General features: G+C 41.5%; 1 protein-coding gene across 2 annotated transcripts in view; it reads right to left on the bottom strand.

Moving 5' to 3' along the window:
* Window positions 1-7,061: 7,061 nt before the first annotated feature.
* The window catches only part of SPDYA (speedy/RINGO cell cycle regulator family member A), a gene marked incomplete at both ends in the record, with an annotated part of 41,121 nt that continues 34,697 nt past the window's right edge, over window positions 7,062-13,485 (bottom strand). Inside the window, one exon of one of the 2 annotated variants that reach the window (XM_080711181.1) lies at window positions 7,062-7,150. In XM_080711181.1, coding sequence (XP_080567307.1) covers window positions 7,062-7,150 — 89 coding nt within the window. Of the gene's footprint in view, window positions 7,154-13,485 lie in introns of both variants that reach the window. The other variant, XM_080711180.1, reaches the window with a different exon arrangement.

Here is a 13,485-nt window from a genome sequence, read left to right as displayed (position 1 = left end):
TAAAGGAATGAAAGCTGGGCATGGTGGCACACACTTGTAATCCCAGCATTTGGGAGGCTGAGACCAGAGGATGACAGTTTGTGGACAGCCTTAGCTACTTAGGCCCTCTGCAATTTATCGACCCTGTTTTAAAATAAAGAATAGTTGGGCATTCTAATCCTAGAATTCGGGAGGCAGAGACTGGAGAATTGTGATTCGGGGACAGCCTCAGCTACTTAGTGAGACCCTTTGCAACTCAGTGAGACCCTGTTTCAAGAAATATAAAGACTAAAAACATAGAACTGGGGGTGTAGCTCGGAGGTAGAATGCCCCTGGGTTCCATCCCCAGTACCGAAAAAAGAAAAGAATAAAAAAAAATAGGACTGGGGATGCCTCTCGGGGATAGAATGCCCCTGGGGTTCCATCCCTAGTAACTAACACACACACACACACACACACACACACACACACACACATATACACACACACAGAGGAATAAAAGCCAGGCATGTGTAGCTCAGAGGTAGAATGTCCCTGGTTTCCATCCCCAGTACAGAAAAAATAAATAAATAAAAGGAATAAAATAGGGCTGAAGGTGTAGCTTGAAAGTAGAATGTCCCTGGGTTCCATCCCCAGTACCACAAAAATAAATAAATAAAAATACAAAGAGAGAGAGAAGGAGCGTGTGCACACATAGGATGGGTAACTGGTAATATGCCTGGCTCTGAAAGGAAGATTGTCTGGGGAACCAGGGATGATAGAAAGTCTTTTGTAAAGCTGGGTTGGTGGTGCATGCTTGTAATCCCAGCACTTGGGAGGTTGAGACAGGAGGATCTCACAGGTTCAAAGCCAGCCTCAGCTACTTGGTGAGGCTCTCAGCAACTTAGTGAGACCCTGTTTCCAAATAAAGTATAAAATAGGTCTGGGAGTATAGCCCAAAGGTAGAATAGCCTCTGGGTTCCACCCCTAGTACCACCAAAAAAAAAAAATATATATATATATATATACATACATATATATATATATATATGTATATGTATATATATTCCACTAGCAGTGATTCATGGAATTTAAGTCATGCAGAAGAAGGCTGGACAATGTGAATTTTATTCATAAGGATATTTCAAGAGCAACTTGAAGACATTCAATTTTTGCCATTTGATGTGGTAAATTTTCTCAATTGAATGCTGTATTTTTACTTTGAGTACAATGAAACCAAAGATCAGGCTGGCACAGTGGTGCACACCTGTGCTTGGTAGGCTGAGAAAGGAGGATCACAAGTTCGCAGCTAGCCTCAACAACTTAGTGAGAACCAGTTTCCAAATTAAAATAAAATTCAGCTGGTAGGTAGTGTAGCTTGGAGGTAGAATGCCCCTGGGTTCCATCCCTAGGATCACACATGCACAGGTACACACACACCTCCCAGAAACAAGGGATCAGGCACTGTGTGTATGAGTAGTGCTCTTCGTTGTATTTTCCCTGTTTCTGTTAGTAGGGGTGAAAAATATTTCCCTTTAATGTCTTTTAATGTCATGGTGGGCTTTGGGGCAGAGACACATACTGACACAGGTGCCAGAATTGTCAAAGAATGTAGCTAGTGACCATGGATTAGGAGGGGTGTACTGAACTTCAACATTTCCATGATAAATAATAATTTGAAAGTAGTAGTAGGGCATACTGAGACCAGTGCCTGACCTCAGTTGTGAGAATTGAGGGGAATAAATAGCCTCCTTTTGAGAAGAATGGGCAAGTGGCATCTTTAGAAGTTAAAATCAGGATAGAAGCCGGGCGTGGTGGCGCACACTTGTAATCTTCACGCTTGGGAGACGGAGACAGGAGGATCACGCTGGTTCGGAGCCAGACTCGCTGGCTTAAGAGACCCTGTTTCCACATAAAAAAGTTTAAAAATAGGTCTGGGAGTGTAGCCCGTGGGAGTGTATCCCGAAGGTAGAAGGGCTTCCAGGAACCCCAGTACCACCAAAAAAAAATAAATAAAAGTAAAAAAAATAAAATCAGGATAGAGAGAGGAGTGTTCATTAAAGATGTTGAGGAAAGCTGGGCATGGTGGTGCATTCTTGTAATCCCAGTACTTGGGAGGCTGAGACAGGAGGATGGCAGGTTTGTGGCCAGCCTCAGCAACTTGTGAAGCTCTCAGCAACCAGGTGAGACTTTGTTTCCACATAAATAAAATCAGGCTGGGGGGTATAGCTTGGAGATAGAATGCAGGGTTCAAACCCAGTACCACAAAAACAAAGAAAAATGAATAAATAGCTGTGCCTATAACCCAACAACTCTGGGCTTTTGGGAGTTATCCAACAACAAATATTTTATTTTTTAGTTTTGAACAGGGTCTCACTGAGACCTGAGGCTGGCTGTGAACTTGCATTCCTCCTGTCTGTCTCCCAAGAACTGGGATTATAAGTGTGCATTACCATGCCTGCCTACTGTGTGTGTGTGTGTGTGTGTGTGTGTGGTGTGTGTTTGTGTGTATGTGTGTGCGCGTGCTACTGGGGGTGGAGCCAACGGGGCTTTTCTACCTCTGGGCTATACTCCCAGACCTATTTTATACGTTATTTGGAAGCAGGGTCTCACTAAGTTGCTGAGACCCTCACTCAGTAGCTGAGGCTGGCTTCGAACCTGTGCGATCCTCCTGTCTCAGCCTCCCAAGCGCGGGGATTACAAGCATGTGCCACCACGCCCGGTTCTACTTTTTATTTTGAAACAGGATCTTACTACATTGCTGAGGCTGACCTCAAGCCTACAAGTCACTTCCTTTTATTAGCCTTCCACAGACTGGAAATACTAGTATGCACCATCATACCCAGCTTTAATTATTTTTGATGCTAGAGATTGAGGCCAGGGGCCTTCTACCTCTGAGCTACACCACCAACCCTGTTTTATTTTGAAGTAAGGCCCTGCTGAGTTGCTGAAGTTCTCCTTGAGTTGCTGCTGGTCCTGAACCCGTGATCCAATCTCAACCTCCCAAGTACTAGGATTATATGCATGTGTCACTACACTCAGCTTAGTTTTTATTTGAAAGTCCCAGGCATTCGTTTGCTCAGTGTATTTGTTTGGTATCTTGGGGAGGACAGTGCTGTTCTCCACCGTGAATAAAGAAGGAAGAGCTAAGGGGCATGGCTCGCACACTTTAGTCTCTAAGAAATATTCAGTGTTTGTCCTCTGAACAAAGAAATTTAAACATATTTGATATGTGAACTTTTATTCAAAAAGCTCAACTTAAAGCACTTAAGTTTATACATTTTAGCAATAGAAATTCACAAGACTTCAAATATGTTTTAACTTTTTATATGTAATGACATGTCTTTGGCCATATATTACCTGAATCTTTGTCTACTTTTTTGGACACATACATAGCCAAAGAAAGAATTCCTATATTAATATTTCCAAGTACAAGCTGGGTGTTGTGGCACATGTTTGTAATCCCAGTACTACAGGACAATTGCAGGTTCAGAGCCAGCCTCAGCAACCTGTGAGGTCCTTGGTAACTTAGTGAGAACCTGTTTCAAAATAAAAAATAAAAAACAGGGCTGAGGGGTGTAGCTCAGAGGTAGAATGCCTCTGAATTTGACAGGTCCAGCCCATCAGCTGTGGGGCAGAGCAGGAAAATGAGTGTCGACAGCCCGAACAGAACTACACGAGCCGGGAGATGTGTCAAGCTGGATCTTGTTTATTTCTCTCAGGCAACCCAATTTAAAGCAAAAAACCGCAAGGGGGATTTCCAACAGGAAACTATTCTAACCTATCAAGCTAAAGGTCACTCTTGCATGTGTAAAGTACATAACTTGTAGCCAATCATTGTCCAATGCACGAGGGGTTCACGAACACGGAAGCATTACATGAGCCAATAAGGCTCAACATTACCAAATTGGGCTAGCGGGGGCAAGGAGAGTAGTTACGCCCTCCATATCGGCTCGGCGCTACATGTTGTAGATTCATTCATCGGAAGTTCAGGTGGTTGTGCAGACCTGCACTCGACGCTACATGTAGCTGATTCATCAGAAGTCCTGTCAGGCAATTGAGCAGACCCCAACATGGATTCAATTCCCAGTACGCGATACACACATTTCCAAGTGCAAGATACACCATTATAATTTGAAATGTGTGTGTCCAAGGATTGAAGCCAAGGGCATTCTACTTCTGAGCTACACCCCCAGTCTTATTTTACTTTTTCTTTTATGTGTGTGCATGGCACTGCGGATTGAGCCCAGGGGCATTCTACCTCTGAATTATGTCCCCCCAGCTCTATTTTTATTTTTGAAACAAGGTCTCTCTAGGTGATGAGAGTTTCACTATTTGCTGAGGCTGCCTCAAACCTTCAATATTCCAGTCTCTGCTTCCCAAGCACTGGGATTATAGGTGTGTACCACAATGCCCGGCTTTTATTTTCCTTTTTTTGTGTGTGTGGTACTGGGGATGGAACCCAGAGGCATTCCACCTCCGAGCTATACCCCTGCCCTATTTTTTATTCTTTACTTTGAAACCGGGTCTCACTGAGTTGCAGAGGGCCTCACTAAATAGCTGAAGCTGTCCGCGAACTACGATCCTCCGGTCTCAGCCTCCCAAATGCTGGGATTACAAACGTGCGCCACCACGCCTGGCTAACTAGAAAAGTTTTAAAGTTGTAATGTGAGCAGTAATGTTAAATTATGGTCTTTATCTTCATTTTTTTAACTTAGTAGCCGGTGAAATTACCTTTATTATTATTATTATTTTGCAGTACTGGGGATGGAACCCAGGGGCATTCTACCTCCGAGCTATACCCCCAGCCCTATTTTTTATTCATTATCTTGAAATAGGGTCTCACTGAGTTGCAAAGGGCTCACTAAGTAGTAGCTAAGGCTGTCCTTGAACTAGATCCTCCTGTCTCAGCCTCCTAAATGCTGGGATTACAAGCATGTGGCACCACACCCGGCTTTTTTTTTTTTAAATTTTAATTTTTTTTTTTTGGTGGTACTGGGGTTCCTGGAAGCCCTTCTATCTCCGGACTACACTCCCAGACCTATTTTTACATTTTTATTTGGAAACAGGGTCTCCTAAGCCAGCGCGCACGCGGCTGGCTTCGAACCTGCGTGGTCCTCCTGTCTCTGCCTCCCAAGCGCAGGGATTACAAACTTGCGCCACCACGCCCGGCTGTTTTTTTTTTTTTTTTTAAATAGGGTCTCCCTAGTTAATGAGAATCTCACTATTTGCTGACACTGTCCTCAAACCTGCAATCCTCCTGTCTCAGCCTCCCAAGTGCTGTGATTACAATTGTGCCACCACACCTGGCTCTTCAATTTCATTTTCTGTTGTGGCTGCAATAATAAGTGGAGAATGGATTCCTGAGTGTATTGTCCAGTAGATAATAATGTTCCTGAGAGGCACTTTTTTCCCATAGAAATTTAAGTGTGATATCTACTCTATTAAAATGTGACAGAGGCTGGGCTTGGTGGCACACACCTGTAATCCCAGTACTGAGAGGCTGAGACAGGAGGTTCATTGCGTCACTGACGGCCTCAGCAACTTGGGCCCTCTGTAACTTAATGAAAGCCTGTTTCAAAGTAAAATAGGACTGGGGGTATAAATCAGAGATAGAATGTCCCTGGGTTCAGTCCCCAGTATCAAATGCAAAAAAGTGAGAATGTCAATGGGACAGAGTAACTTACTTTTTATGTAAAACTCTGGTATCTTGAAGTTGACTTTAGTATAAAATTCCTATTTTACTTGTCATTGTGAACTTGATTTGTGAAATAATTCAAATATACTAAGGTATGTTTCACACGTATATCAGTGATTACTACTGAAGGGAATGAATTTAACAGGACCTGATATGGAAATAGCTAATATTGCAAAAAGCAACACCTAAGATGCTGCTGGAATTTTTCAAAGAACTCTTTAGGTTCTTGTTGGATGTACACATTATTTAGGCTATGAAAATGTTTCCAAATATCCATTGATTTATGATATAGGTTTATCTACTTGGTTATAAAGCCATGTTACAGGGTTGTTATGTAATCACTGACAAATTGTTTCTGTACAGTATCTGGCAGAAACAAGTGCTAGTAAAGGTATCAGAGAAAAAAATTACAGTAAAGAAACAGTTATTCTTTTTTTTTCTATTTTTTGTGGTATTCGGTATTGAACCCCAGTAATTAATATTTTAACAATCATTGTGAACACATTGTCTTTTTTTTTTTTTTTGCAGTACTGGGAATGGAACTCGGAGATATTCTACCTCTGAGCTGCACCCCCAACCCTTTTTTTTTTTTTTTTTTTTTTTTTTGGTGCAGCACAGGGTCTCACTAAGTTGCGGAAGGCCTAAATAGCCGAGGCTGTCAGTGAACCATGATCCTCTGGTTTCAGCCTCCCAATGCTGGGATTACAATGCGTGCCACCACGCCCGGCCCCAGCCCTATTTCTTATTCGTTATTTTGAAACACAGTCTCACTAAGTTGCAGAAGGCCTCACTAAGCAGCTGAGGCTGTGAACCTTTCATCCTCCTGTCTTAGCCTCCCAAGTACTGGAATTACAAGTGTGCGCCACCCTACCCAGCTCCACTGTCAAATATTTTATGTAGCTTATGGTACTTATTTTGTTCTGCAACAGAAGAATCATGTTCTGACTTTCCATATGGGTCACACCTCCTTACATTGCTAGACCTGTGCATTGGCAAACTGGCCTTACAGGCGAGCCACACTTTCAGGCCATACTAGATTGTGGTTTTTCTTTTAATTAATATACTGTAATGACTTTGTATTTTTCCTCTCTGAAATTAACTTTTCTTGTCAGTTTGAGGAATTTTATAACACAGCTTAATTGAAGACTCCAGATGACAGCAACTGATTTGAAATGGAAAAGTATCAGACTAGAACTTTGTATTGCAAATCACTACTTTCATAGATTAGTATTTTTAGCTATTACTGTGATCTGTATGGCATTTACATATAATTTTGAAAATAACAAAAACTAAAGAAAGATATGTAACATTGCAAAATTGCTTAAATGTCCCATGTTAGCCCTTGTCTTGCATTGAGTTTGACATTTTATAACTAATGATTCCAGGTTGCTTTAGTTGAGCCATCTCATTCTTCACTTCCTGTAAACCACGCCATAGATTTGTCTTTCTCCATGAAATCAGTTTCATTTTCTTTGTTTGATTGATGGTCATTGGCTACTGAAATAAAATATGCATTTTAAGATAAATTTTATGTTAATACATATTTTAATGGCTTGTATGTAACTTAAAAATAATGAAGAAATCTGGGCTATAGTAAATAGTAGAGGGAGGACTGATAAGATATAATTACCTTAAAATTATAACAAAACTGTCCTGGGCCTCAAGCCTTATACCAATATGTAATTATTTTTAAATATCCTTTATCTCTTTCAGAATCTTTTTAATCAGCTTTAAAGAACACCAGAATCATTGCACATGAATCAGATATTTGAAAAATATACTTTAGAAACATGAATTAATTAGGATAGAGCTTGTTATGATTTGTAGAAACTAGTTACTTTGCATTTACTATATTTTTTTTCAGTACTGGGGATGGAACCCAGGGACATTCTATCTCTGAGCTACACCCTCAGCCCTATTTTTTATTCTTTTATTTTTTAAAAACAGGGTCTCACTGAGTTGCAAAGGGCCTCACTAAGTAGCTGAGGTTATCGGCAAACCGTGATCCTCCTGTCTCAGCCTCCCAAATGCTAGGATTACAAGCACACCACCATGCCTGGCTTTACTATATACATTTTTAAATAACTACATATATATACATATATATATGTATATGTACATATATATTACAAAATGTGTCACTCATATTTTTTGTGGGAATGGACCTCCCCCCCAGCCTTATTTTATTCTTTTACTTCAAAATAGGGTATCAGAGCCAGGCGTGGTGGCACGCACTTGTAATCCTGGTGCTTGGGAGGCTGAGACAGGAGGATCTCACAGGTACAAAGCCAGCCTCAGCTACTTACTGAGGCTCTCAACAACTTAGTGAGACCCTATTTCCAAATAAAATATAAAATAGGCCTGGGAGTATAGCCTGGAGGCAGAAAACTCCTGGGTTCCACCCCTAGTACCACCAAGAAAAAAAAAAAAAAAAACAGCGTCTCAATAAGTTGCAAATGGCCTCACTAAATTGCTGAGGCTAGATGCAAACCTCACTAGTTCTAGCTCAGCCTCCCAAGTACTGAGATTTCAAGCCACCATGCCCAGTTGCAATTTCTTTAAGGTTGTCTATATTTCACAGATAAAATAAAGGTTTAGCTGGGTGTGATGGCACACACTTGTAATGCAAAATACAAGACAGGAGGATTGCAGGTTTGAAGCTAGCCTCAGCTACTTAGGTCCTGTTTCAAAAAAAAGCATAAAAATAGGGCTGGGAATGTAATTTGGAGGTAGAATATCCCTGGGTTCCATCCCTGGTACTACAAGAAAAATAAATACATAAACAAAGGCTTAAAGTAGTAGTTAGATTGTTTAAATACAGGTGTTTTGTAGGTCTTAAATTAGTAATATCTGGACATATAAATGCTATTCCTGAGCCAGGTATGGTGGCACACTCTTGTAATCCCAGTACTTGGGAGGTTGAGACAGGAGGATCATGATTCTTAGACAGCCTCAGCTACTTAGTGAGGCCTTCTACAACTTAGTGAGACCTTGTTTCAAAACAAAGAATTAAAAAAAGGGCTGGGGGTGTAGCTCAGAGGTAGTATGTCCCTGGGTTCCATTCCCAGTATTGCAAAAAAAAATTAAAAAGCTATACTTGGGTTTGCCCCATTATAACTATTTAAAATTATGTGTAGGTAAATATTTCATAATATTTTACAGAATGTGAGGATTTTAAACTGAAAAACTCTGCCTTAACTTTATTTATTTATTTATTTATTTATTTATTTATTTTTCAGGTCTGGGGATGGAACCCAAGGGCATTTGACCTCCAAGCTACACCCCCTGCCCTGTTTTTTATTCTTTATTTTAAAACAGTGTCTCACTAAGTTGCAGAGGGCCTTACTAAGTAGCTGAGGCTGTCCGCGAACCGAGATCCTCCGGTCTCAGCCTCCCAAATGCTGGGATTACAAAAGTGCACCACCACGCTCGACTTAACTTTATTTTTTTTAACAATTTTTTATTGAACATAAGTAGTATACATTTATACTATATTTGGTGCCCTCTCCCCCCCGCCCCCCCCCACCAATGGTTGTCCAGGTTAACCATGTCTTTTAACTTTATTTTTATTTATTTACTTTTTTGTGGTACTGGGGATGGAACCCAGAGGCATTCTATCTCCAAGCTACACACCCAGCTCTATTTTTATTCTTTTATTTTGGTGGTACTGGGGATGGAATCCTTCTACCTCTGGGTTACACTCCCAGACCTATTTTATATTTTTTAATTTGGAAACAGGGTCTCTTAAACCAGAGAGGCTGGCTTCGAACCTGTGCAATCCTCCTGTCTCCACCTCCCAAGCACGGGGATTACAAGCGTGCGCCACCACGCCCAGCTTTTTATTCTTTATTTTAAAACAGGGTCTCACTGAATTGCAAAGGTTCTCACTAAGTAGCTGAGGCTGTCTGTGAACCCTGATCTTCCTGTCTCAGCCTTCCAAATGCTGGGATTACAAGTGTGCGCCACCATACCCAGCTTTGCCTTAATTTTATTTAGAGAGTTTATAGGTAATACAGATAGATATTAATCACAAAATATAAAACTTAAACTCTTATGTATTCCAAATTAAAGGGTACTACTGGACTGAGGATGTCGCTCAGTGGTAGAGCTCTTGCCTAGCATAGGCAAGGCCCTGGGTTCAATCCCCAACATTGGAAATAAAACAAAACAAAAACAAAAAATAACACACCACAAGTACTATAAGTAGTCATCATAGGAGTTTTGCTTCAGCAGCAGCACTTCAGCTAAAATCTGAATGGCAGATAGGGGAAAAACTGAACAAAAAAAGGCCAGATACACTAGAGTTGTAAATAAAAGACTGGAAAGGTACACAGGAATCACAATTTTCTGACCTTATAAGGAGTTTGCCTGTCTTAAGAAAACAAAATTGGTGGCATTGAATAATTTAATTAAGGACAATATGCTTAGATCTGTGTTTTGTTTTTGTTTTTTGCGGGTCTGGGGATGGAACCCAGAGGCATTTGACCTCCGAGCTACACCCCCTGCCCAATTTTTTATTCTTTATTTTGAACTCGGGTCTCACTGAGTTGCGGAGGGCCTCACTAAGTAGCTGAGGCTGTCCGCGAACCACGATCCTCCGGTCTCAGCCTCCCGAATGCTGAGATGACAAGCGTGCGCCACCACGCCGGCTCTAGAACTGTGTCTTGGATGAAAGCATTTGGGCTGTACTGGAGACCTGGCTGCATTCTGCTGTGGGGCCTCACTAGCAGGCGAGGCTGGCCGAGAACCTGCCATCAGCCTGTCTCAGCCTCCCAAACTGGGATTATGAGCATGCGCTACCGTACCCAGCTTTTTTGGTGTTATATTTCTGTCTGAATACTACAGCTTTTTTGCTTGTTTGTTTTTGGTTTTTGCGGTACTGGGGTTGGAACACAGGGCCATTCTACCTCTGAACTATACCCCAGCCCTAGTTATTTTGAAACAGGGTCTCACTGAATTGTCAAGGGCCTTGCTAAGTAGCTGAGGCTGTCCGCGAACCTCAATCCTCTGGTCTCTGACTCTCGAAAGCTGGGATTACGAGTAAATGCCACATGCCTGGCTTAACTTCTAGAGCTTTGGGGCTGACTCAGAGCTGTCTACCAATTGCTTTCCAAAAGTTCTGCTTCACCTTTTCCAATCAGTAAATGTACAGCAAATTTGCTGATGGCTTTAAGCAAACATTGGATCATGTATTGTTTAATCTGTTGTTCTAGGGGATATTTGTCCATTTATTATTTGTGGTATTGGGGCATTCTGCCTCCGAGGAACATCCCAGCCTTATTTATTTATTTATTTATTTATTTATTTATTTATTTACTTATTGTGGTGCTTGGGATTGAACCCAGGGACATTCTACTTCCAAGCTGTACCCCTAGCCCTATTTTACTTTAATTTTATATTTTTATTTTTTTATTTTTTGTGGTACTAGGGATAGAACCAAGGGGCCTTCTACCTCTGGGCTACACTCCCAGACCTATTTTATATTTTGTTTTGAAAAAAGGTCTCACTAAGTTGCTGAGAGCCTCACTAAGTAGCTGAGGCTGGCTTCCAACCGGTCTGATCCTCCTGTTTCAGCCTCCCAAGTACTGGGATTACAAGTGTGCACCACTATGCCCAGCTTATTTATTTATTTATTTATTTTGAAATAGGATCTCAGTGGGTTGATGAGAGTCTGACTACTTGCTGAGGTTGTCTTCGAACCTATGATCCTACTATCTCAGCCTCCTAAGTACTGAGATTATAGATGTGCATCATTACACACAGCTAGAGAGAGATTTAGAAATATGTAACTCTTGAGCCGGGCGTGGTGGCGCACGCTTGTAATCCCCGGGCTTGGGAGGTGGAGACAGGAGGATCGTGCTGGTTCGAAGCCAGCCGCGCTGGCGTAAGAGACCCTGTTTCAAAAATATAAAATAGGTCTGGGAGTGTAGCCCGGAGGTAGAAGGGCTTCCAGGAACCCCAGTACCACCAAAAAAAAAAAATTATATATATATATATATATATATATATATATATATATATATATATCTTGGATTGTGTAAAGCTTTGGTTTTGAACCTCATATTTCAGAGAAAGTGAAAACTTTTGAAGAGTCCATTATCATATAAAAGGAGATATTTTTAAAAATTAAACTGGGTGTGGTGGCACATGCTTGTAATCCCAGCATTTGAGAAGCTGAGATGGGAGGATGGATTGTAGTTCCTGGACAGCCTCAGCTACTTAGTGAGGCCCTTTGCAACACAGTGAGACCCTGTTTCAAAACAAAGAATAAAAAATAGGGCTGGGGGTATAGCTCAGAGGTAGAATGCCCCTGGGTTCAATCCCCAGTATGGCAAAAAAATTTAAAAAAGAGAAAGAAAGAAAAGAAAAGAAAGCTAGACATATACCTGTAATATCAAATGCTTGGAAGACAAGGCAGGAGGCTCATAAATTTAATCTGGTAAATTAGTGAGATCCTGTCTCAAAAAAAAAAATTTTATAGCTGGGCACTGGGCATGGTAGTGCACACTTGTAATCCCAATGCTTGGAAGGCTGAGACAAGATGATCACAGGTTTGCAGCCAGCTTCAGCAATTTAATGAAGCTCTCAGCAACTCAGAAAACTAACTTTCTTTCCTTCTTTCTTCCTTCCTTCCTTCCTTCCTTCCTTCCTTCCTTCCTTCCTTCCTTCCTTTCTTTCTTCTTTCTTTTGTGTGGTGCTGGGGATGGAACCCAGAGGCTTTCTATCTCCAGGCAAAACTCCCAGACCTATTTTCTATTTTATTTGGAAACAGGGTCTAAGTTACTGAGAGCCTCACTAAGTAGCTGAGGCTGGCTTTGAACCTGTGAAGTCCTCCTGTCTCAGCCTCCCAAGCACTGGGATTACAAGCGTGTACCACAATGCCCGGCTCAAACCTTATTTTTAAATAAAAAATAAAATAGGTCTGGGGGTGTACCCTGGAGGTAGAAGGCCCCTGGTTTCCATACACACACACATACACAAATTTCTTTTTTCATAAAGAGCTGGAGATGTAGCTCCATGGTGGTGTTCTTATGTAGCCTATACAAGGCCTTAGGTTCTAGTCCCAGTATTGTTTTTTTTTTTAAAAAAAAAAAAAGTTAGCTGGGCATGGTGGTACACACTTGTAATCCTAGTACTTGGGAGGTTGACACAGGCAGATCACAGTTTTGCAGCCAGCCTTAGCTACTTAGTGAGGCCATCTGCAACGTAGTTAGACCTTTTCAAAATAAAAAATAAAAGGTAGGGCTGGGGTAGAATTCCCCTGGGTTCAATCCCTAGTCCTGAAAAAAGAAAAAAAGTTAATCTGTCAGTGACACTTTTTTTTTTTTTTTTTTGGTGCTGGTACTAGTGATTGAACCCAGAGATATTCTACCTCTGAGCTACACCCCCCACCCCTGATCTATTTTTTTAGTTTTTAAGTTTTGAAACAGGGTCTCACTAAATTGCAGAGGACTTCACTAAATTGCTGAGGCTGGCTGCGAACCTGCAATCCTCCTGTCTCAGCCCGCCAGGTAATGAAATTACCAGACTGTGTCATCATGCTTGACGGAGTAATGAGTTGTGTGTGTGTGTGTGTGTGTGTGTGTGTGTGGTATTGGGGATGGAACCAGGGGTGTTTTGCCTCTGAGCTCCACCCCACGCACCCCCCCTTTTTTGCGGGTCTGGACATGGAACCCAGGGGCATTTGCCCTCCGAGTTATACCCCCTGCCCTATGTTTTATTCTTTCTTTCTTCTTTTTTTTTTTTTTTTGGGGGTGGTACTGGGGGTGGAACCCAGGGGCTTTTCTACCTCCGGGCTATACTCCCAGACCTGTTTTATACTTTATTTG

Source organism: Muscardinus avellanarius, assembly GCF_963383645.1.
Source record: "Muscardinus avellanarius genome assembly, chromosome: 15".
Classification (NCBI taxonomy): domain Eukaryota; kingdom Metazoa; phylum Chordata; class Mammalia; order Rodentia; family Gliridae; genus Muscardinus; species Muscardinus avellanarius.
This window is presented reverse-complemented; position numbering and strand designations above follow the sequence as displayed.